Source organism: Drosophila novamexicana, unplaced genomic scaffold (genome assembly GCF_003285875.2).
Source record: "Drosophila novamexicana strain 15010-1031.04,08,12 unplaced genomic scaffold, DnovRS2.1 tig00000858-arrow-arrow-pilon, whole genome shotgun sequence".
Lineage (NCBI taxonomy): Eukaryota > Metazoa > Arthropoda > Insecta > Diptera > Drosophilidae > Drosophila > Drosophila novamexicana.
The window spans coordinates 520,956-543,873 of NW_020824829.1; the positions used below are offsets into that span (position 1 = coordinate 520,956).

The 22,918-nt window shown below is 45.5% G+C and overlaps 5 protein-coding genes across 15 annotated transcripts; 3 read left to right on the forward strand and 2 right to left on the reverse strand.

Moving 5' to 3' along the window:
• Window positions 1-4,163: 4,163 nt before the first annotated feature.
• Window positions 4,164-6,232, forward strand: LOC115764580 (probable cysteine--tRNA ligase, mitochondrial). The gene is made up of 2 exons (XM_030707728.1): window positions 4,164-4,419; window positions 4,480-6,232. Exons 1-2 carry the CDS (start codon window positions 4,409-4,411, stop codon window positions 6,134-6,136), a joined length of 1,668 nt encoding a protein of 555 aa, XP_030563588.1. The 5' UTR covers window positions 4,164-4,408; the 3' UTR covers window positions 6,137-6,232.
• Window positions 6,233-6,356: 124 nt separating this feature from the next.
• On the reverse strand, window positions 6,357-8,052 carry LOC115764581 (transmembrane protein 39A). The gene is made up of 4 exons (XM_030707729.1): window positions 7,703-8,052; window positions 7,416-7,642; window positions 6,795-7,359; window positions 6,357-6,736 (listed from the first exon to the last, which is right to left on the reverse strand). The coding sequence occupies exons 1-4, from the start codon at window positions 7,973-7,975 to the stop codon at window positions 6,509-6,511; spliced, it is 1,293 nt and encodes a 430-aa protein (XP_030563589.1). The 5' UTR covers window positions 7,976-8,052; the 3' UTR covers window positions 6,357-6,508.
• Window positions 8,053-8,157: 105 nt separating this feature from the next.
• On the forward strand, window positions 8,158-8,662 carry LOC115764582 (cytochrome c oxidase assembly factor 5). Its single transcript, XM_030707730.1, has 2 exons — window positions 8,158-8,489; window positions 8,542-8,662. Exons 1-2 carry the CDS (start codon window positions 8,289-8,291, stop codon window positions 8,581-8,583), a joined length of 243 nt encoding a protein of 80 aa, XP_030563590.1. The 5' UTR covers window positions 8,158-8,288; the 3' UTR covers window positions 8,584-8,662.
• Window positions 8,660-12,709, reverse strand: LOC115764578 (ATP-dependent RNA helicase DHX8). The gene is made up of 2 exons (XM_030707727.1): window positions 9,376-12,709; window positions 8,660-9,226 (listed from the first exon to the last, which is right to left on the reverse strand). The coding sequence occupies exons 1-2, from the start codon at window positions 12,635-12,637 to the stop codon at window positions 8,679-8,681; spliced, it is 3,810 nt and encodes a 1,269-aa protein (XP_030563587.1). The 5' UTR covers window positions 12,638-12,709; the 3' UTR covers window positions 8,660-8,678.
• Window positions 12,710-13,103: 394 nt separating this feature from the next.
• On the forward strand, window positions 13,104-18,907 carry LOC115764533 (KAT8 regulatory NSL complex subunit 3). 11 transcript variants are annotated; one of them, XM_030707640.1, is made up of 8 exons: window positions 13,104-13,339; window positions 14,354-14,667; window positions 14,732-15,258; window positions 15,325-15,770; window positions 15,838-16,069; window positions 16,265-16,333; window positions 16,757-17,509; window positions 17,578-18,907. In XM_030707640.1, exons 1-8 carry the CDS (start codon window positions 13,196-13,198, stop codon window positions 18,354-18,356), a joined length of 3,264 nt encoding a protein of 1,087 aa, XP_030563500.1. In that variant the 5' UTR covers window positions 13,104-13,195; the 3' UTR covers window positions 18,357-18,907. The 11 variants fall into 11 exon arrangements, with proteins under 11 accessions (XP_030563500.1, XP_030563499.1, XP_030563501.1 ...); XM_030707639.1 differs by having other exon boundaries at window positions 16,262-16,333; window positions 17,575-18,906; XM_030707642.1 differs by lacking the exon at window positions 13,104-13,339 and adding an exon at window positions 13,557-13,728 and having other exon boundaries at window positions 16,262-16,333; window positions 17,575-18,906.
• The last annotated feature ends 4,011 nt before the right edge of the window (window positions 18,908-22,918 follow it).

Genomic DNA, 22,918 nt, shown 5'->3' on the forward strand with positions numbered 1-22,918 from the left:
TCAAATGATGTTCGCTAACGAGAGCATAACTTGTGCGTGTCTAGATTATGGCTATGCCCCGCGTTGCATGTTGCAAATTGCTGAATAATGTTGCACTTTAAGGCTGCACCGAATGCCACCGAATTCCCAGCAAAAATTTGCAATGACTTTAACTGTAATTAAGCAATCCCCCCTTTTATCTTTCGTACATGTCTTAAATTAATGAGTGAAAGTGTTTTGCCCGAAACTAAACACTATTATTTATGGAAATCATAAATGTATTAAAGCATTTGCTTTTATAAAGTCAAAAGGTCTGCTTGTGGGTGGAACTCTCTTAAAGCTCGAGCCAAAGATACTTTCGCCACGCCCGCAAATAGGAATAGCTATTATATCCTAAATTCACAGTTTAAAAAAAAAGGATATTTCCCATTTGTTTCGACCAATAAACTAATGTAAAGATAAATATGCATTGAATATAATTAATAGTAATTATAATGTTTTTAACTTTTGAAGTCAGTTACATGAGAACACAGCAAACATTGGCCATAAACAAAAAGAAAATCACTTAAAAATAAGTTATTCCGTTTTTGGGTTAAATCCAATCAGAATCGACTAAAGTGTCAACCGTTCGCCAAGGCGAAATCAAAGCGAAATTTGTAATTGCTTTGAAAGACACTCGAGTTGGCAAATTGGCTACGTCAAGTAGCAAACGTGAATTCGCCGTCGAATTTCGCCGCAAAGAACCGCTGCCGTCGCATGCTAGTTTCGCGTGTGTGTGTGTGTGTTTGTTTGTTCACTTGCCGCGTGGCACCTGTTGGTATGACACGCGATGTGCATTTGATGTGTGCGTGTGTGTGTGTGTGTGCGAATATGTATACACATGCATATATATGCGTGTGTGTCCGTATATGTTACAGTTACAATTTTTGCATGCGTTATAAGCCAGAAAACAATTTGATTAACCCATATTAAAAGGCTTTACGCACAGGCAAACGAAACTTTTGGCTTAAAATGACGTGAAATCTATTTTCAATACAAACACACACACACACACACACACACACATATACATGGTTGCACTTGTGTGTATGTGTGCTGAGGCATAGGACTTTACAGTCGCGCGCACACGAGTGGGTCCACCTTCGGTTGCCTTCTCCTTGGCTTTGGCTCAGGGGGTCAAAATAGCAACAATTTTACACACATTCGCCTTGTGCCCTGCGCCGACAAGTCAACAACCAGGCAGCACTTGAATGACCAACGACTTGCCACGCTCCTGGCGCCGCACTGTTGCAACATGAAAGCAGCACACACAGTGCCAACAACCACAACAACAACAACAACAGCAACAACTATTAATGTGCCACACACAGCCATAGAAGAGTTTTCCGTTAGGCGTTTTGGCTAAAAGAAAATCCTTGGTTAGTGTCGTGATGGCAAATTTCCATTCAGCTTAAGACTTGGCAATTTTCTTTTGCTTTAAGAATTGAAAAATTTTGTTACTTTCATTTAAATTCTGAATATTCGATTTTCAGCTTTAAACTTGAGGAATTTTGTTTGTTTTTTATACGCTGAACCCATTGAAAATGGGTAAAAAGGGTAAAATTATGTTTTATATATATAACTTTATTGCCGAATTTATATTCTTTTATTTGGTTTCGCTTTAAAAAATCGTTATTTCAAGTTTTAGTTTTTCTCCTCGAGCAATTTGTTATTTATGTTGCTTTTTGTTAAGAAATTATAAAAACAAAAAATTTTTAGAAGAATTGAAGATTTGCTTTAAAGGGAATTCAACAGTTTTTTTATATAAGGTTTGCTTCTTTATTTCGATTCAAATTTCGATTACAAATTTTCACTCAAATCAAACATTTACGTTTTTTGTTTCACTTTAAGATTTAAACACTTTAGTATTGGGATTTAGGCTTTGTTATATTCGATTGCAAGTTTTTCTTTTTAACATTCTTTTCGACTTATTGACCATTTAATTTATGCAGGCTTTAATTCAGGACTTTTCAATTGACGCATTTAGATTTCAGTTGGGCTTCCTTTGTTAAATATTACACCTTAGGCTACACTTGAATGTGGAGCAATGCTTATTTAAAATGTGGCAGGATTGTGTGCGTGTGTGTGTGTGTGTGTGTGTGTGTGTGTGTGTGTGTGTGTGTGTGTGTGTACATACAATTATTTAAATCGAATTAAGAGGCAGAGCACAACGCGCTTCTCGCATCGATCCGATGCACTTGCCGTTCGTTGGAAAACTAAACCGCTGAAAGAAAATGCCTTCTTATACTACGTGTTGTCGTCGTCGCCGCCGTCGTCGTCGTCGTCGTCCTCCTGGCCGGCGAAGCTAAGGCAGCGTTTCTTTGATGTGTCCAGTTGTTGTGCCTCTGAATGTTATTGGGCAGCCGAAGTGGCCACCGGAGTCGGTCGGCTGCCCGTCGCTGAAACGTATACGTGGGTCAGTAAACCTACTTCCGGTTGACATAAATACGCCTTGGACATGAAAACTTGCCACTGGCGTTGCGGCCCACCAGTTGTTGTTGTTGTTTTTAGACTGACATTCTATGGCTATAGATATGAATTTCGTTTTTTTTTTTTCAGCTGCGTGTCTCTCTTTTTCTGTTGCAGAATATCAGCCTGAAGAATATATACCGAGACTTTTGTGCCCAAATCTCAAACGTTGTCAATATTCGGCCAAGGTCGAAGTGCTTAAGCCAAGCACGAAATTCTTAACACAAGAACTATTCTTAAACAGCCGCAGTTTCCAAAAAAAAGAGATGTATGTACCTAAATCGAGTATTTGCTAATTTGTTCCTAATTTTAACATTTCAAAGAACATCATTTAACTCAGGAAAATGTTTTAAAGTAGTTGGCGTGAAAGTATCGGACGGCCCGGTTGACCTGGCGACGCCGGGCAACTTCTTCTGCTTCTCAGTGCAAGAGAAATAGTTGGGAATTGCAATTCGCAAATAGTTTAAGCTTTTAGGCACTCGTTGCGGCTTGAAAGCCTTTTGGGGCTGGGTTTCCTTGCTCCACACCCACACACTCCTAGCGTAATCGCTGTGCTGACCTTAATCAGCGGTACCAAACCCAGAATCATATTTGGCCTGGCCGGGCTTTCAATCTAATTTCTATTATCCAAAACTGCACCTTGCACTGGGTGCGACTTGCAACAAGCTGATAGCTATTCATGCTAATTTCTGGGCGCACAAATGTTTTCACGCGATGCCGATTTAAAGCACGGCCAATAAATTAATATCAATTGCTCAGAAGCGAGCAATATGTTAGACCAAGCCCTGGTCGGAAATCTGTGAAATTCCCATTACCGGCAGTATGCGCTATTTTCTATTGGCACAAACTTCAAGGGGAATTCCAGGGGCGCATTATGACTCCTTTTTAATTTGTTGGCAATTTAACTTAACCTCCTTTTTAGCTTGTTGGTCACAAGCAAATGCCTAAATCACATTTAATTTAGTTGCCGAAAATACTACGCTACTTTTCCCTTTGACCTCCCACCTGCTTGTGCCTAATATCCTTGACCCCAATACTCGTTTTTTTTGCTTACGCATTGAAGCTTTGGCAAACGCTTGGACCATGGTGCGTATGATTTTTGCCATTTTCCAAACAATGAGTTCTTATATTGATTTGGCACATAATACAGAACTGTACTGGCATAATTTAACTTCTTTTTACTTGTGGAACTGAATGATTTATTAAGAAATCATTTCTTTTTATTCTCTACTCCCAATGGGTATATTGTGTTTGGGCAATGTACGCTTGTTTGTCGCTCAGTTCCTATGGACGCATATCGCAGTAAGAGCCTGCTGGGAGGACTTAGACCAAAAATTTAAGGATTTGAAGCACATACTTTTCTAAACTCTGAGCAACCATAAGGCGTTTAGTTTTGTTAGAGTTATAGAAGGTTAAAGTTTGGGCAGAGCATTTACTAAAGATTTCGGAATGAGGGGGCAGTAAGGACTTAAGTCCTTGCAATGCGATGGATAGGAAGGAATAGAAACACATAATATAGATACCGGCTTGTATGTTTTTATAACTTTTGGGCAGGTAAAATAAAACTATTTTTATCTTGATTTGCAGCTATTTTTGGAAATCAATTCGTAACGAAAGAGTCAGTTTTAGTGTTAATTGTCATCAACATCAAAACACTAGGCAATATAAATTTATCAACACAAATTTTTAAAAACCAGGGACTGCAGCAAACGAATCGCGGTAAAAAATAAGTACATGGACGTATTTATATCGATAGTTCTCGACTGTAGCAAGTAATCGCGGTAAAAATTAAAAGTATCGATAGTTTCGACGCTGTGCAACAATTGTCAATCGTTTATCAGCTGTTGTTATAAATTTAAGCAAGACACTTTGTACGTATGTAGATCAAACATTTTAAAATTATTGTGGAGAAACAGAGATTATGTTGAAACTGTAAGTAGATCGATAGATCAATGCTGATCCATGGCAGACGCTTATATTCCCTTTTATCAGCTGCCGCCTAGAAGAATGCATGCAGCTGCGCAACTCCCAATGGTGGCTTCGTAAGCTCAGCAGCGGCGCCGAACCGGCACCGCCTGCATCTGCGTTTGGCGGTTGGCAAAGGCCCTGCGGGGAGGATACCGGCATTCGCATATACAATCATAGTGTGCGCGGCAAAGTGCCGCTGGTGCTGCGCAATCCCCAGATGGTCACTTGGTACACCTGTGGTCCGACGGTGTATGACAAGACGCATGTGGGGCATGCCAGCACCTATGTCAAGGTGGACATAATACAGCGCATACTGCGGGACCACTTTAAGTACAATCTGGTGACGGCCATGAATATTACAGACGTCGATGACAAGATCATCAAGCGTAGCCAGGAGACCGGTCGCAATTGGCGAGAGCTAGCACACGCCTACGATGCAGAGTTCAAGGAGAACATGATGTGGCTGAATGTGAAGCCGCCCAATTTGCGCGCGTACGTATCCGCAAATATTCCCGTCATCCAGCGCTTCATCGAGCACCTGCTGGATAATAAGCAGGCTTACATGGCCCAGGATAATTCGGTATACTTTGATGTATCCAAATATGCAAACTACGGCAAGCTGGAGAAGATTAGCAAACAGCCGCAGGCGGTAGCGGAGATGGGCAAGCGTAATGCTGCGGACTTTGCGCTGTGGAAAGCGCAAAAGGAGGAGCACGAGCCCAGCTGGCCTGCGTCCTGGGGTGGCGCCGGACGACCTGGCTGGCATATTGAATGCAGTGCTATTGCCGGCATGTTTTTTGGCAACAAAGTGGATTTCCATGCGGGTGGCCTTGATTTGCGCTTTCCCCATCACGAGAACGAGGAGGCACAATGTTGTGCACACTTCCAGACCGATCAATGGGTCAACTACTGGCTGCATACCGGCCAGCTGCATTTGCTAGGTGAGGAGCAGAAGATGTCCAAATCTTTGGGCAACACCGTAACCGTAGAGCAGCTGCTGCAAAAATACACAGCGGATGAGTTTCGCATGGCCTGCCTGTTGTCCAACTATCGCAACGCCATGCAGTACAGTGACCAGCTGATGCTGACAGCACGGCAAACGCTGCGCAAGTTCAAGAACTTCCACGCCGATCTCAGCGCCTACATGCAGTTCCAGAAGCCGCTCAAGTTACTCGACCAGGGCGCGCTGCAGGCGCAGCTAAAGCACATGGTTCAGGAGTTCGATAATAGCCTGCGTGATGATTTTGATACGGCACGTTGCATTGCCGTGTTGTTAGATCAGATGAGCAGCATCAGTCGCTGCATCAACGAGCAGCAAGCAGATGCACAACAGGATCCGGCACACTGTCTAGACCTGCTGCTGGCAGCGGGCAACTTTATCAGCGTAGCCATGCTCAACTTTGGCATCAGTCCGCTGGCCGCCATTCAACAGCAACAGTTACAACCAGCCGATGCAACAGCTCGCGTCGACATCAACGCGCTCATTGCGGATGTCCTGGCCATACGTTGCCAGCTGCGGGAGCAGGCTGTGAATGGCAATGTCAAAAACGTTCAGTTGTTAGGCCTATGTGATAGGCTGCGGGATCTGCTGCAACGACATGGCTTCAGTGTTCGCGACCACAAGAAGGGCAGCTCCTGGGTTTATGACCCGCAAAAGAGCGCCTCCAGCAGCACAAACTAAATTAGTAATCGTATAGTCGTCGAATTGGAGTAAAACATTAGCTGTCATTTAAAATTAAGCCAGAATAGTTTGTAACTTATAGGTTATATAAAAATTTATATTTCTTCAGCTCAATATATTTATACTTGTTCAAGAGCACATTACCTGACTTCCTAAACATATTTGAACATTTGGCAAAGTGAGTTTGAAGCGAATCGAATCCAATAGCGATAAATGCTATGGAAAATATAGCTTTAATTAGTAAATCAGGATGAAATGTTTTATATAGATCGATATTGAAATCTAGCGTATATTCGATATACATTGATAACGTGGCTTTTTGGCATGACACTGCTAGGAGTTCTTTGATATATGTAGGTGCTTGTAGATGGCTTAATTGTAAATGGTGGAACACTCTGCCTTGTAGAGATGTTTGGTGATGAGATAATCTCGAACCAGTTTAAAGAAAGCGACCATGCTGGTGAAGGCCACAAAGCTAATGGACAGCACAAAATGCCATTCAATGCTGGCCGCGCTTAACGAAGCAATCTCCACCAGCAGCACGGCTGCCTGCAGCGTGGCCAACGTGGAGTAGATGACAGTGGGATTATGGAACAGTTTCTGTAAATGCACAACGAAATATGTGAGCTAGAGTTCCTGCTTATATATATTTACTTACATAGAAACGCAGATGACTGGCGTTGCCCGGCGTGGCCACCGTGACCAGGCCATGGCTGCGGTAGAGAGCTCCATTGTGCTTCACCACAGTGCCATGGCCGTAGACTGTGTACTTTGCCCAGGTCTGAGCATTGGCTGCCACGATAAGCTGCGACGGCACTCCCTGTGTATCGCGGTCCATACGCTGCCAGCTGCCCAGATGAAGGGTGGCACGATGCAGAGTATCGCTGTATTTGGCCGGGTACAGAAAGACCGCAGACAAGCTAAACGCACCCAGGCACACAATAATGCAATGCTGGGCGGCGCGCATTACATTATACTGCACGCTGAGTGCCAGGAGACAGGGTATCAGCACCAGATAGGCATTCAGCATGCAGGTGAAAATTAACTGCTTAAAGCGCTTATTGAAGTCATGTCGCAGGATTTCAATCTCGTCGCGAATTTGGACGGCATTCGTGGTGCAGCTATGCACGGGCATGTCGTTGATATAGACGCCGGGCACCTCGAATCTAGTGCGAAGAAACGGCTCCAATTGAAAGCCAAAGATGATTAGATACACGACCACACTGAAAAGGAAAAAGCTACATGTAGTAGGAAGTGGGCCAAGTACGCAGCTGCTTACGGATAACTGAGATAGAAGAGCAACATGTAGGTGTGCTGCTGATAGAGCCTGAAGGCGCAGTAGCACAGACCCAGCTGGACGAGGCCACCAAAGCCATACTTGATGCCCAAACGGACCAGACGACGCTCGTGGCTCTTCCACTTGGCCAGCAGCATGCAGTACAGGAACCGTCGCGTATTCAGTATGAGTATGAGATAGCGTAAATATGGATCGATTAGCTCAATGTTCTGAAAGTGGACAATGTTATTTGAGGACTGCGGCAAATAAAGATTAGCAGCAACACTTACCACCATGTGCCGCGTTTGGAACTGTGGCAGCCACCAGTTTGTGCGATAAATGTTTATGAATTGCACAATGGCTGCGCCCATGGTAAAGGCGCACATAATGAGCTCACTTAGCCATTCGGATGTGGTTGCGTGCTCCGGAAAGGGTATATGTTTGGGCATTGTCACCTGCTGTGTGCCCATTTTGGTTGACATGCTGCGCTGAAAACATTCCTGTGCATCGCTCGAGCTGCTGCCATCGCTGCGTTCATCATAAACCATTTTATTTTGGTGCATTCTCAACCAATTGGAAACTACATTTAAACAAATTGCCGGAATCGCAGTTGGCTTCACGAAAAACTACTGTATAAAATATCGATAAGTCGCTATTTCGATTGTTTTTGGTAATCAATGTTGAGAAACAGCAAAACAAGGAAACTGTGTTGTACAATCTATGAATACATTATTTTCAATTTCTCTTCCCAATCGGGTGTCTGGCAACACTGCAACCAGCCGCAATAAACAGCTGCTTTGGCTGATTTTATAACAAATTTTGTTTTGTGCATTGGAATTCAAAACAACCACTTGTAATACTCAAAGTTCTTATAAAATGATGCGCTACGAAGGCAACGAAAAGCTGGCGGATGAAACAGCCTGTGCTGGCGTCCGTGCAGATCTGAAAATGTGCTTGCTGGAGAGCGACTGTTGTCGTTTGGATCGCAAGACGCCCCGACAATGCCTGCAGGACAACAATGTGCCGCCCGAGTGTCAGGTGCTGCGAAACACCTTTTATGAGTGCAAACGCTCGTTGGTAAGTGGTCAGTAGCCACATATGTAACCCAAAGTAATATAAAACATTCCAGCTGGATAATCGGCAACGCTTTCGCGGCCACAAGGGCTACTAAAAACTCAGCATGGTGTCTCCGGAAACTTTAAACTTATTTTATTTGTTACTTAGCGTTTACTAAATACAACACGAATTAGACAAAAACTGTCCAACTTAATTGCGGCGTCGGCGCACGCGCGAAATGCGCCAAGCATTTGGCTCCTCGTATTTGTTGTAGAGCGGCTCCAGCCGTTGGTTTTTCTTGAACTTGCTGAGCTTGGTGGGATCCGAGAAGCGGAAGAACGATGGCGCAAATTCTACCAACCATTTGGGATCAATTGTGGTCACCTCGCGCATATACTCCTTGGTCGTCTGCACCAGCTCATGGTAGATGACCCACTCGGGCTGGCGATTGAACAGCGCACTCGATGGATGTATATAGACCACTTGAGAGTCGACCAGGGTGCGATAGCCCTCTTGCGGATCCTTTTTGGCTGCATTCCGAAAGAAGCCCGAGCAGACGGCCTTCTGTATGCGCACCGAGTTCTTGCCCGCAGACACCACGTCCAGCTTGTGGCGATCCATGATGCCCAGCAGCTGTTTGCGCACATCTTGCGAACGTTTCAGCGTCCGGATTTGCACAAAGTTTTCATAGCACCAGGCATTCGAGAACTTGTTGTTCTTCCAGCTGTTGTAAACGGCCAGCAGTGTCAGATGGTCACCTGTAGGGATAATAATTTAATTAGTAAAAATTATTGTAATGGAGTAGGGTAGAAAATTGTTCTTCATCCGACCCGCTTCTAAAGTCGTCTTTGAAAGTTCATTCACTTATTGTCAAATCAACCCAAATAGGTTGAACGTGAGAGCTTACCTTCGGCCTGGTTGAACTTGGCCTTCTTTTGATCGGCCAGCGCCTGCTTGTCCTTGGGCCTGTAGAACACGTTCTGCACGCTGAGCATGGACACAATTGTTAGGATCTCGTCAGAGCATTGCAGCGCCACGGACATGATGAGCATTTTGGAGAGATTCGGCTCCAGCGGAAACTCGGCCATCCGGCGACCGAGACGCGTCAACAAACCTTCATCATCCAGCGCGGAGAGCGAGTGCAGCTGCTCCAAAGCCATGACCAGCGACTCCACCGGCGGCGCATCCATGAAATCAAAGTGCAGCAAATCATTGATGCCCATCGTCTTCAACTGGAGTACTGTGGTGGCCAGATTGGTACGCTGGATCTCTGGCACTGGCGTTGGCAGCATCTCATCCCGATACGCTCGCTCCGTGTAGAGGCGATAGCATTTGCCGGGTCCAGTGCGGCCCGCACGGCCGGCACGCTGCTTGGCGGCTGCCTGCGAAATGGGCGTGACCACCAGCGAGTCCATGCCCGTCTTCGAGTTGTAGACCTTCTGTTTTACAAAGCCGGGATCAACCACATAGAAGATGCCATCGATTGTCAGCGACGTTTCCGCTATATTTGTGGCAATCACCACTTTGCGACTGCCGGCGGGCGCTGGATCAAAGATGCGAGTCTGCATCTCGGAGGGCAGCGCCGAATACACGGGCAATATGATTAGCTCCGGCACATCTGGTCCTAGGCTCTTCATGCGCTCGTAGAGTATCTCGCAGGCGGTGTCAATCTCCTCCTGACCCGTTAAGAAGAGCAGTATGTCCCCTGGTGGTTCGCGCAAATGGATTTGCATGACAGTTATCAGCGAAGCATCCAAGTAGTCCGTCTCCGGCTCCTTGGTGTACAGCACCTCGACAGGAAACGTGCGTCCGGGTATTGTAAAAATGGGCGCCTCGAAGAAGTACTGCGAAAACTTGACCGCATCCAGCGTTGCCGAGGTGACAATTAGCTTCAGTTCCGGCCGCTTCTGCACGGCGGTCTTTAGCAGACCGAAGAGCACATCCGTGTGTATAGTGCGCTCGTGCGCCTCGTCCAACATGATGACCGAGTAGGTCTTTAGCTCCGCCTCCATGAGGCACTCGCGCAACAACATGCCGTCTGTCATGTACTTGATGACCGTCTCGGGACTGGTGCAATCCTCGAAACGTATCGTGTAGCCCACCTCCTGGCCAAGGCGACAGCCGTACTCCTCGGCCACACGCTTTGCCACGGACATGGCGGCCACACGACGCGGCTGTGTGCAGCCAATCTTGCCCCGTGCTGTAAAGCCGCATTCGCCCAAATACTGGGTAATCTGTGTGGTCTTGCCGGAGCCCGTTTCGCCAATGACAATCAGTATCTGGTTGTCCGTGACGGCCTTTATGAGATCGTCGCGCAGCTTGTAAATGGGCAGCGATTGGCGCTGCTCGACGAGCGTCAGATCCGTTTTCTTGCCAAAAGAGGATTTCTTGCCGCCAATCACATGCTTCTTCCATTCGGGCACCTCTTGGGGTGTGGCGCCCATGCCGCGCATATTGGCCGCCAGATGGCGTGAGCTGTCATCCTCGGGCAGTGGATCGATCCAGTTCTTGTTGAGATTGCTGGGCAGGGCTTCCATTTCCTGTTCCCGTTGCAGCATTTTCTGCTCGCGTCGCTCCTTGGACAACGCTGACTGCATCATTGCTGCCTGGGCAAGCGAGCCATCCGGATTTTTGACAATGCGCACGGGCGACAGATCGTGCAGTGCTCGTCCATGGCCGGAGAGGAATGGTGGCTCCTCTTCTACAATTTCTATTTCAATGTCCGCCTCGTCGTCCTCGTCCTTGGGCAGCAGGCCCGTCTCTTCATCAAAGTCCGGCATTTCGCTGCGATCCAGAACACCGGAGCTTATCATTTGCTTAATCTCCCAACGCTCCGGACTGGAGATGCGTGTGACGCGCTTGCGGGACTCGTGCTCGTCGCCATCAATGTTATTGCCCTGCAGATTGAGCATGGAGGATGTGCTGCTGTAGGGTCCATCAGGATTGCGATCACGCAAAGACACCGCATCCTCCTCTGGTGCATGCGACAGCGGATTGAGATCGCGTCCGCTCTCCTGATCCACTTCTTTCATGGAAAGTGAAACCTTTTGGCCCGTCAGCGACATGACCTTAACCTTGACCGTCTGATTACGGGCAACCACCTCGGTCACATCGGTGACGCGACCCTCGGCGCGGAGCTGCGAGATGTGCACCAAACCTTCCCAGCGCTTGCGCAGCCCAAACAGCTGCACGAAGCAACCAAATGGCACTATGTTGGCCACCTTGCCGGAATAGATTTTTCCAAGTTCTGGATCATCGCTCATGGCAGCTGCCGGTGGCGGCATTTTATCCTGTTGCTGACGGCTGCTGCGTTCGCGGGATCGGGAACGAGAGCGTCGTCTTCGTTGTTCGTGTCTGTCGTGATGCGGCTCCCGTGAACTGGAGCGACGCCTGCGACGATCACGATCCCGATCTCGATCCTCCCGGGATCTGCTCCGCCTGCGACGACGCTCCTTATCCCGATTGCTATCCCTATCCCGCTCCTTATCCCGATGGCTGTCCCTATCCCGCTCCTTATCCCGATTGCTATCCCTATCCCGATCCTTATCTCTTTGCCTATCCCTGTCCCGCTCTTTATCTCTCTGCCTGTCCCTATCCCGCTCCTTGTCACGACTCCGACTGCGCTCTTTGCGTTTAATCCGCTCACGTGAACTGGATCGTTGCCGCCGCTTGCTCTCTTTGCCATCCCTCTGTTCTTTGCTGTCACCTGGTGCCAGAGCCTCCAGTTCCAGCATGGCCGCATCCACGTCACTCATTTCGTTTTTTTTCTGTTTGGGCTCTTTGACACCCTGCTGCTCTTTCTCATCATCCTCCTCCGACATCTTGCTACTGAATTTGTCATTAGGCAAAGCTAACCCGGGAAACATTTTGATTAGCTGCGATTGTTTGTCCCCTTTGCTGTCCTTTCCATTCATTGCCTTTGCATCGCCACCAGCACGACTAGGCCGCATTAAATTAATGATGCGCTGTAAATTCTGCACAAGCGAATCGGGAAATTCTGCGCCATTTTCCAGGAGCGCCTTGCGAAACGCATCGTAGCTGCGATGCTTGTGCTCAAGATCGATGATAAATTCGGCCAGGTCCTTGTCATTGATGCCCAAGTGATTGTCCAACTCTGTGCAGATTTTCGATACCAGCGACAGGTACTCCAGCTGCTGCAGCTCGTCCATTTTGCAAAATGAACGCAAACACTGCGACAATAATTCAATAAAGTTTATAAAACGGACACAAAACGTTTCGAAAGAAAATTTAAACAAAATGAGCACGCCAACTAGGGATGAGCTCGTGCAAAACACGATGCGATACCTTTTCGTCGCGGCATAATGTAGCAAAACTATTACTTGATGAACTATATGGTACTCTTGTTAAAATACTTTATTTTAAATACAAATTCATTTTATTGTTGGAAAAAAATATTAAATCTTTGCTGAAATTATGGCTGAAAAACATCGTATATATCTGCCTGTACCTTATTTCATTCATATCGAAAAAGAAATTTGTATGCCCACTACAGTAACACGACTTGCGTTCATATCAAACGTAAACGAAACAGCTATTTGGCGGACAGTGCTGTAAAACGCCGTTAGTACATAGAGTGGCAACACTTTTGTACTCTTGACATATTTTGAGCTAGCTACGCTCGCTTTTTAATGTTTTGGATTTTGTTTATAAGTTTCAAAATATACGTTTGAGTTCAAGTGAGAAATTGTTTACAAAACGCTTCGGAAATGTCCTCGTTTTTCGAGTGCTTCAACAATTTCGTGCAAAGCGGTGGACATGTTGCACAGAATGTCGCCCATGAAGAGAGCGAACAGCATCTTCCGCCGAATATTACTAATATGCCGCCTGCAACGCCTACACCCAGTGATACAGTAAGTAGATAGATTTATCATAAAGTTGTAATCTTATAATACGGCGGGAATGTTGCGTTGTTAAATATATGGTAGCGAAATTGCTTAGCTTAGGGGGCAATTGCTAGCAGTGTTTGGAGTTGCCAGACATGCGCACAGTTACATACACTTTTCATCGGACCATTCTGGCAACGCCCAAAGCACACGCCATGTTTTAATTGCAAAGACGCAGGAACTAATTTGTTGAGGAAAACTTAAAAAACAAAGGAATTAAAAAAAAATAACAATATCGCGACATCGATTGAAATTTGATTCTGCAATAGACAAGTGCTAATAGTTTGTGTATATTGAAAAACACCGCCAAGGGCGCTGCAACGCAGCCTAAGAAGAAGAAAACCTGCAGCCAGCGAGTAACCAAATAAAACAAATAATTAAAAAACAAAAACTACACACAAAATGCTGCCAATGAAGCAAACGAAAAACAATAAAAACGAAATTATGGTGGTCGAGAAGAAACCAAAGATGCAGTCGGCCAACACAAACACCTCGATTATTACATATAGCCCGAGCAAATTTATTGCCAGGGCTGGCAACCCATACACAAAAATACAAACCCACACACACACGCACACACATATAGCCAGAGCGTCGGCTCCAGCAGCAGCAGCAACAACGACAGCAACGGCCAAAATACCCACAGCTGGAGCCGCAAACACCTCATATTATGTGGTTAAGGCGGGCCAGCTGGGTAGCGCCGCGTCCATATTGAGCTCGCCACCCAAAACAGCAGCAGCGGCGGCGGCGGCAGCAGCTGCAGCAGCCGCGTCTGCACCGATTTCAACAGAGAGTGTAATAATACGTCATTCTACTCCTCACTTCAGATTCTAAAGCACGCGCACTAATCTGTCCTGCATGAGTCACTCACACTTGAATCCTTACTAGCATCCAACTCCATTTGATCTATTACCAAATTATCTTGTAATCTTACTTGTCTTTTGTGCTTTCCTTCTAAATATTTGTTTCTATATATTGCAGTCCAGCACAATTTCGGCACCCAGCGAAACAGCCCCCATGGAGCACACCTATATGCGCGATGCTCCGCGCCCGGACAACACCATAAACAATGGCCTAGCACCGGCACGCACCATTCTGGTGCGCCATGCGCCGCAGTGCCCCACCTGCCACACGTATCCAGCTCATGAGGAGTCTGGTGACGCGCAGCAGTCGGCACATATTCCGCCATACGATGAGATTGCGGCAAAGGAAATGATGAACGAGTGCGCACGCATTGCCAAATATGTGCGAAACAGTAATTCCGATGAGCAGGATTGGCAGGCACGCATCAACCGGTTAGTGTATTTCATCGAAATACTGAATAATTTAATAAAATTATAAACTATTTCCTCTTTTTAGTGTTGGCTGGACACATATGCAGGAAACACTGTTTGATAAAGTTGCGACCATATTGGATCAGGATCAATTGGCGCGACTTGCCAACGATAAGCGCCAGAATGAGGCAGTGCATCGGCGGGTGGCCGTTGACAAATCCAGTTCACGCATGCGTCGCGCTTTGGCCAGCATTGCCTGGGAGCCACGCACCACGCAGTGGCTGCATGCACTGCTCATGGAACAGCTGCCACCTTCGTATATGGCTTCCTATCTAGACATTATACAAACTCTGAAAAGCAAGCTGCCCACACTCATTGATAAAATGCTCTTCAGTCGGCCGCTGAACACTAGCCAAGAGCTGCTTGCCCCAGTTATGAAAAAGCGTTGGCAACCGGAAATTCTGGCCAAGTCGCGTCATCTGGCCCACAATGCCATAATGGTTGCGGTGCCTAATATGCCCACCAGTGGCCCAGTGCCGGAGCGCATGCAAAATTGGTATCAATCCTTGGCCAGCATAACACAAATTGTCCAAATCACGCTGCCCAATACGAGTAAGTAGCTTATTGGACGCATGGCCTGGCATATTTTATTATTATTCTGTAATTTATGCTGCACAGATGACCGCATTGGACGCCAGAATCTGGACCAAGTGGCCGAGACAATTGTCTCGCTGACACGCGTACGCATACATGAGCTACGCACTGAGAATCCTAATCGTGGAATCATTCTGATTGGCTTCAATGCCGGCTCAGCTCTGGCCCTTCAAGTGGCCATGTCGGAGAGCGTTGCTTGCGTCATTTGCATGGGTTTTGCGTACAATACGTTGCGCGGACCGCGCGGTGCTCCGGATGATCGGTTGCTGGATATAAAGGCTCCCATTTTGTTCGTCATCGGTCAGAATGCGGCACGCAGCAGCCAAGAAGAAATGGAGGGTCTGCGCGAGCGCATGCAATCTGAATCCTCGCTAGTCGTCGTGGGCAGTGCGGATGATGCGCTGCGTGTGCCCAAAAGCAAGCGACGCATTGAGGGTGTCACTCAAGCCATGGTGGATTCCATGGTAGTGGTAGGTCTTCTACAAATAAATATGAAATTCGTTGTGATATATAAACATTCTCCGCAATTCTTTGCAGGATGAGGTCTACGAGTTTGTTAATAAGACGCTGAGCAATCCGCCGGGTCCGCGCATGCCCACTTCGCTGCTAGGCAGCAATTCGTACCAGCGACAGCCCAAACAACAGCAGCATATCCTGGCAGATGGCACTATCAACAAGGTGCCGCTCGCATCAGCGCGAAAACGCAAAGCCCATGACGGGCAAGAGGAGGGCAGCATGCAGGCCACCAAATCCAAAATCGTGCCGCACAGTGAGTAGAATGTTCAACTTTAAATTGCACTTTAAACATTTGATCATCATCTTAACATCATTATTAATTATTTTGCCTACCCGTAATCCAACCGTTCTCCTATTGCATGTTGCCGCACGTTGCACGTTCTCCCCCAAAAACCATAAAAAAAATCATTTTGCACCAATCCACTAACTCCCACTAATCAATCAGAAGTGCGCGCTCCCAAATTGCCCAAACCAAAGCCGCCGCGACTCATTGATCCGTTTGCGGTCAAGCGAAAGGGTAAATCCAAAGTGTGAAAGCTGCGACAAAGACCATCGCTGGCTTCTTCCTCATATCAGGGACCGTAACGGTTATGAGTCCTTGCATGTTCAACTAACTACAGTAAAAGCTCTTCTAATGGACAGCTCACTTTTCGATCCCCTTGATAACCCAAACTATACAAGTTCATATAAAGCGCTCAGAATTAGTTAAAGTAATGATTTATTATTAGTTAATTTCATTAGTGTCTGTCTTAGGGAGCTTTCACTGTATTTGTATGCATCATTTTTAGTTATTCATCAAACTAACCATTATGCATAATGTTCGCCTTATTTTTAATATAATTTTAACGTTCATACATACTCATGATTTATATTTACGGTCCCTGTCTTAATATGCTGATCATTCCTCCGTTTCATCGACTAACAGTAACCATTTCCACAGTTGGGCGCCCACGCACGCGTCCACTGCCCGGTGGCGTGCCCACTGCGATCAAGCCAAGCATGGCGGAGAAGCATTCGCTGAGCAACGAGGAGATGAACATGTCCATTGAGTCTATCTTGGAGGAAACACTTGAATATGATGATAATCAGCCGTCAATGCCTGCGCCGGCTGTTGTGAAGCCAACGCCAAGTGTGGTCAAGCCCCCGCCGACCACCGTTTCGCTGTCAACAGGCACCAAGATCAAGATGATACCCTCCAGCCAGTTTGTGCAGCTGAAGGCGCTACCCACGCAGAGTAAACTGGTCAACTACACCATCAGCAAGAACAGCAACACTAGCAGCAGCAGCCCCACAGCGGCGGGCACTACGAGCATTGGCAGCATTGTGAAGACCTTGCCCGCATCCAGTGGCCAGCAGATCTTTACGCTTAAAACGCCCACGGGCCAAACGACACAGTTTGTGACCGCTGCGCCCGCCGGCGCCGCCAGCTCAACACCAGCGGCGGCCCAGCAAAAGTATACGGTGGTTAAGAATGCCAGCGGCATAACAATGCTGCAAATGACCAAAAATACGCCGGCGGCATCGCCAAGCATAGCCAACAGCATGGATTTATCCAATATCATAGACATGCCCATTGTGTTTGCGGACAACGAGGGCAACTTTGCCGAACAGCAGCAGCAACAACAGCAACAACAGCAGCAACAACAGCAGCAGCAACAGCAACTGCAGCTACAAGTGGAACCCATCAAAAATGGTAACAAGATTTAGAACCCACTAAAGCTATCAGATATTAATGTATATTGTTTGCTCTTCCATTAGCAGCCGGCGCCAGCCCATTGATTATCAGCCAGAAGATCCTAAAGGAGGCTCCCAATACCATCAAGCCCAACAGCATTGTCACCAATAGCAAGGGCATAGTGATTAACAAAGGCATCCAGCAGTTGTTTACCACAACACCAACCACCATGGGGGGTGGCAATAAGCTCGTCTACTTGAATCGCAGCACCATGAAGCCGGTGGGCACAACGACGACAGCGCGTCTGCCAAGCGGCGCCACAGCACTGCCCATACGCATTGTGAGCAGCCCCAAGCCGCCAACTGCTGGCACGCCCACAACGAGCAGCTCTTTGCTGCTGGATGCGGCGAATGTGAAGACGCTTAATCTGCAGACAATCAAGACAACTGCGGGCACGCCCGTACTAAACCCTGTCACGTCGGGCGCACTGCGGCTGGGCAACAAGACCTATCCACAGTTTCAGGTCATCAACAGTCCAGTTGTTAACTCCAGCATAGCAGGCGATGGCAAGCAGCCGCTGCGCAATATTTACTTCAAATCAGCGACGGGTCTCAAGCCCGTGCAAATGTTGGCCAATCGGTCGCCGGCCATACCGGCCATAGCGCCGGGCGGCGCTGCAGTGCGACGCGTGCTAAACATTGGCGCCATGGCCAAGCCAACCACTGTGACAGTTAACGCCCATGCGATCAAGGACTCGAAGATCATCAAAGCAGCGACGACGCCGACGCCAACGAGTTCGACGCCCACAACGACGACGACAGGCACCATAGGAACGCTCACGCAGAGCAAGGCCTTGGAACAGTAGCTGTGCCTCGAGCTTTGCTGAGCATCTTCCTCCCGCGTTGTTTGTTAACTTTACATTAAGATATAGTACTTGGGTTCTAGAATCCTCAAGATATGCCATAAGTTATATTATACGAGCTGTGTAAATAGACCTTGTTGATCTTTAAATACATTTACAGATTTTAATCATTTTATGATCAGCAAACAGTGAAAGCTCTTTTGAGCGGACGCCCAAGCTGTTCGATATTTATTCGAATAGCAATAAATGTATAGGAAAATCTCTTAACAACTATTATGATTTGTTTATATTCTAATCAACGTTTACTGTATGTATAAGTTTTTTAATATCTTTGAAAAAGAAATGTATGAATACTCTTAAAAAGTTCAATTTACAAATTATTTATTTGTTTAAGAAAACTTGATTTTCCATTTGCCTGGACATGGTTTTGCAAATAGATAAGAACCAAATTGGCCAATTAAAGCTGTTCGTTAGCGGAGCTTTCACTGTACATTATTTCGTGGCCTTGAGTTGTGTTATATAAATATATATTCCAGAGCCAAAGCGGGAATAGAACTGCTGCCATTTAATGCATTTTGGCATATGTATGTATATATATAAATTGTATAATGTATTTTAATAGATATAGCAACTTGTGCAAATTCCTGAGCGTCTCGCTGAAGTTTTCAGTTACTTTCAGCTTGGCTCCCATTGGCTGCGCTGCCGCCGTCGCTGTCAACGTCGCCGCCAGCGTCGCCGTCGGCGTCAGTACAGGAAATGAAGTCGTGAGAAATCCGCAGCGCTATCAAAAATTCGACAAAAGACCACGAATTCCAGGTAAAAAAAAAATAAAAATACTTGAAAATATGAATGCGTAAAACGGAATTTAGATAACAATTAAAATGTTTACATATATTTATTATTTGACGGTCGGCTTCTGCGTTACGTAAGCTGCGTTTCACACGCTGCACTGGGTTAGTGCTTGTCAAACTGTAGATAACTAGAAGCATTTTTCCTTTTTCGCTGAGCGCTGCATTTATTTTTATACGCTGAACCCATTAAAAATGGGTGAAAAGGGTATATTGAATTTGTGCAAAATCCAAATCTATGTATGTAACAGGCAGAAGGAAGCATCTCCGACCCCATAAAGTATATACATATATTCTTGATCAGCATCAACAGTCGAGTCGATCTAGCCATGTCCGTCTGTCTGTCCGTACGTATGAACGCAAGGATATCAGAATCTATAAGAGCTAGAGACTTGAAAATTTAGATGTAGGTGTTCCTAGTGCCTGCGCATATCGAGTTTATTTCCAATAATCGATAACTTACTCCGTTTCCAAGCAATCGATAAAAATCGATATCGATATCCTGTTTTTTGAGCAATTTTGGTAAATAATAAGAGCTAGAGTCACCAAACTTAACATGTAGCTTCTAGAATAGTATATATACTTGCATTTGGTGTTAAAAGAAGAGGGTTTAGGGTATTCCCTAGTCGGGAGCTCCCGACTAGAACCTCTTACTAGAACCTTACGCAAGGAGTCGAAATGGGGTATATTGGTGACATATATTCGCATGAAGATGAAATATGTTATCAAATCGATATTTTCATTAATAGCCTCAAATATATCCGTCTTATGGGAAACTGTGGGGCTGCTCAAGACGATAGATCCCTTGAATTATATAGGATATATCCGAGTCGGTTGGCCCCTTGCCTTATGCCTGTTGCATGCGGCGATGTCTAAAATTTCATTGGAGTGCAACAAGTGCAACTACAACAAAAGCTAATGTCAATGCAAAGTGCTTGTTGTTCTCGCCGACTTTTGGCTTGATCAGCAAAATTTGATTTTGAACGCGCTGCAGGAGAAGGCAAAAGCTGAAGGCGAGTTGAGTTGGGTTTTGTTGAGTCTCCGCCATGTGCGCCAATGTATACATGCACACACATAAGTGGGCTGATATATATCATTATATTACATTTATGTACAGTACCACAATGTGGAGTTATACATATTGTGTGCTGCAGTTGACGGCGGCGTCGCTGCCTTTTTGGCTTTGCTCTAAATCATAATTACGAGCTGCGAGGGCAGCTTTTAGTAACGCGGTCAAGTTGAACGTGTGTGGAGCGAGTTGCTCAGAACAAGGATTCGCAAATAGTGGACAAAGTGTTAAAGTGTCGTCCAAAGGAAAACAAACAGGAGTTGAAAATCTTAAAACTTCTAAACTATCTTTGCCTTGGCTTCACATTCAAGACTTGGTCAGTCATTTTTGGTTTACGCAATTGTAAGACTCGATGCAAGCCAATTCCCAGGCTCAGACCAAGCCGAATGCAAATCGATTTTGATTTTCAAATGACTTTTGGGCTGCTGTACTTTTTTTTTTCATATACATATATATTTTGGCCATTTGCTGCACCACCTGCGATTCGAGGCGTTTAATTTGCGCCCATTTGTTGCCGCCGTGCTTCCAGTTGCTGCCCCACTGTCCCCCCCAGATGTTACGACCGCAACTGCAACTCAAATTTCGACTTCGACATGTTCGCAATTTTGAAATTAATTTTTTAACATAATCTTTGCAAGCACTTGGCACAGCTCGAACAGCCGGGCACATGATATATATATCTATTCCATGATTGACATCGTATCAGCCCGGCTCTGGCAGCAGGAAGCACTTCGTTTCAAGTGATTTATTATCGTGTGTGGGGCCGTTTTTAAATGTTCGCATAGAGCTTGCTCAATTAATTGAAAGTCAAGTGAATACAGTGAAAAGTATGCTCCCTTTGTTAATGCCTCCACATATCTTCAAGGCTGACATCCTGCTTGTCACTGAAATCGTTTCGATCCGATCTTGAAAGAATTATTTATTTACTTTAATCAGTTTAAAATTTCAAATTAAATTTCTTACCCTTTAAATTGTGCCACATTTGGTAGTCGCTTGCGCCAATGAATGCCTGATAAGAATGCTAGTGTGTCCCTGCCAGAGCCCAGACCCACAGATTGCCTCCCCTCATTCTGGGGGGGTTAATTTGGGGCTCTCTCCTGGCAGCCGGCAAATACTCAATCATTGGCGCATAATCAGATGGTCGCCTGGCAGCGAATGCTGCTATTTGCGTATGAAATATATTGAGAGTGTCCCCACACAACCCCAACCTGCCCCCATTCGTGCACGGTCTATGCGTAGAAATCAGGACAAATAGTTGGATTGGGAGGGGTCAAGGGGGAAGGAGGGGAAAATGTAAGTGGCATTTGGGTTTCTGCCCACGTTTTTCGCTGCATTTTCACATCATTTGCATTTTATTAAGCTGCGCTCCGATTGTCGAGTTGAGGCAGGGGGTGGGGGGAGGGGGAGCAGGGTATTGGGGTTGGGTTTCTAAAACAAACTATCTGCGATTTTGCCAACTGAATAGCTTCCCCCAGCTGCTGCCTCGTCGATGGCGCTCTTATTAGTATTTGTGCAAAGGATTTGCGAAAATCTTCAGCAAGGATTCAGGCGCTTTCCACTCATATTAACCGACGAGAGGAGAACAAAAATAAGAAAAACGATTCGGGAATTGGCCACTACCTCGCAGTCACGTGATCCACTAACGCAGCCGGCTCTGGTGCTTGGGAAAAATACAATTTTCTTTTGTTTTCCTGGGCGCCGCAACGTTTTGCGTTGATTTCATAATTCATGTGATGTGACGTAGTGGAACATTCCTGACGTTTGCAGCCACAACGCGAAGTGCTAAATAACCAATGGTTGACGTGGAAACTCGAAAAAAAAGAAGACAAAAACGCAAAGCTGTCACAAAAGGCGAACAATCAGCTGTCAAATATCAGGACAATGGTGGAAAAGTACGCTTAGCTGGTGAAAAGATGAGAGTAAAATCTACAGTTTGGCAAGCATTGAACCAGACGAAAAGGAAACCTAAGTAATGTATAAGCTATAAGTAAAATATTCACAAGCTAAATTTTATTTGAAATTGATCTACAAAAGGGAACGCAATTGATCATCTATTAAGAGTAAGGGAAGATGAGAGAAACCCTCTTCAGTTTGACAAGCACTGAACAAATCGAATGGACTTTTTCAATAACGTATAAATAACTAGGAAAACATTCACATGCTGCACTTAAAAGTAATATATATTAAAATTGAAATTGATCGAGCATCGGAATACAGTTTAACAAGCATTGGACTGATCAGCATTTAGGAATATGTTCAAAGTTAAGAGTAAGAAAAGATGAGAGAAACTCCATACAGTTTGACAAGCGCTGAACAAGTCAAAAGAAAAACTGAAATAACGTAATAATTAGGAAAACCTTCAGATGCTACGCTTCAAACTTTTAAGCTAAAAGTAATTTGAATTAATTGAATTTTAAAGTGATCAATCATATATATATATATATATATATATATATATATATATATATATATATATATATATATATATATATATATATATATATATATTGACCACACAGTTTGACAAGCATTGAAGAAGTCTAGAAAAAAAAGAAATGTATTAACAATTACGAATATGTTGGAAATGAACAGTAATTTAATCAAAATGATGCCAATCTTTTCCAGGTCACAAATCAGGAAGGTTGCCG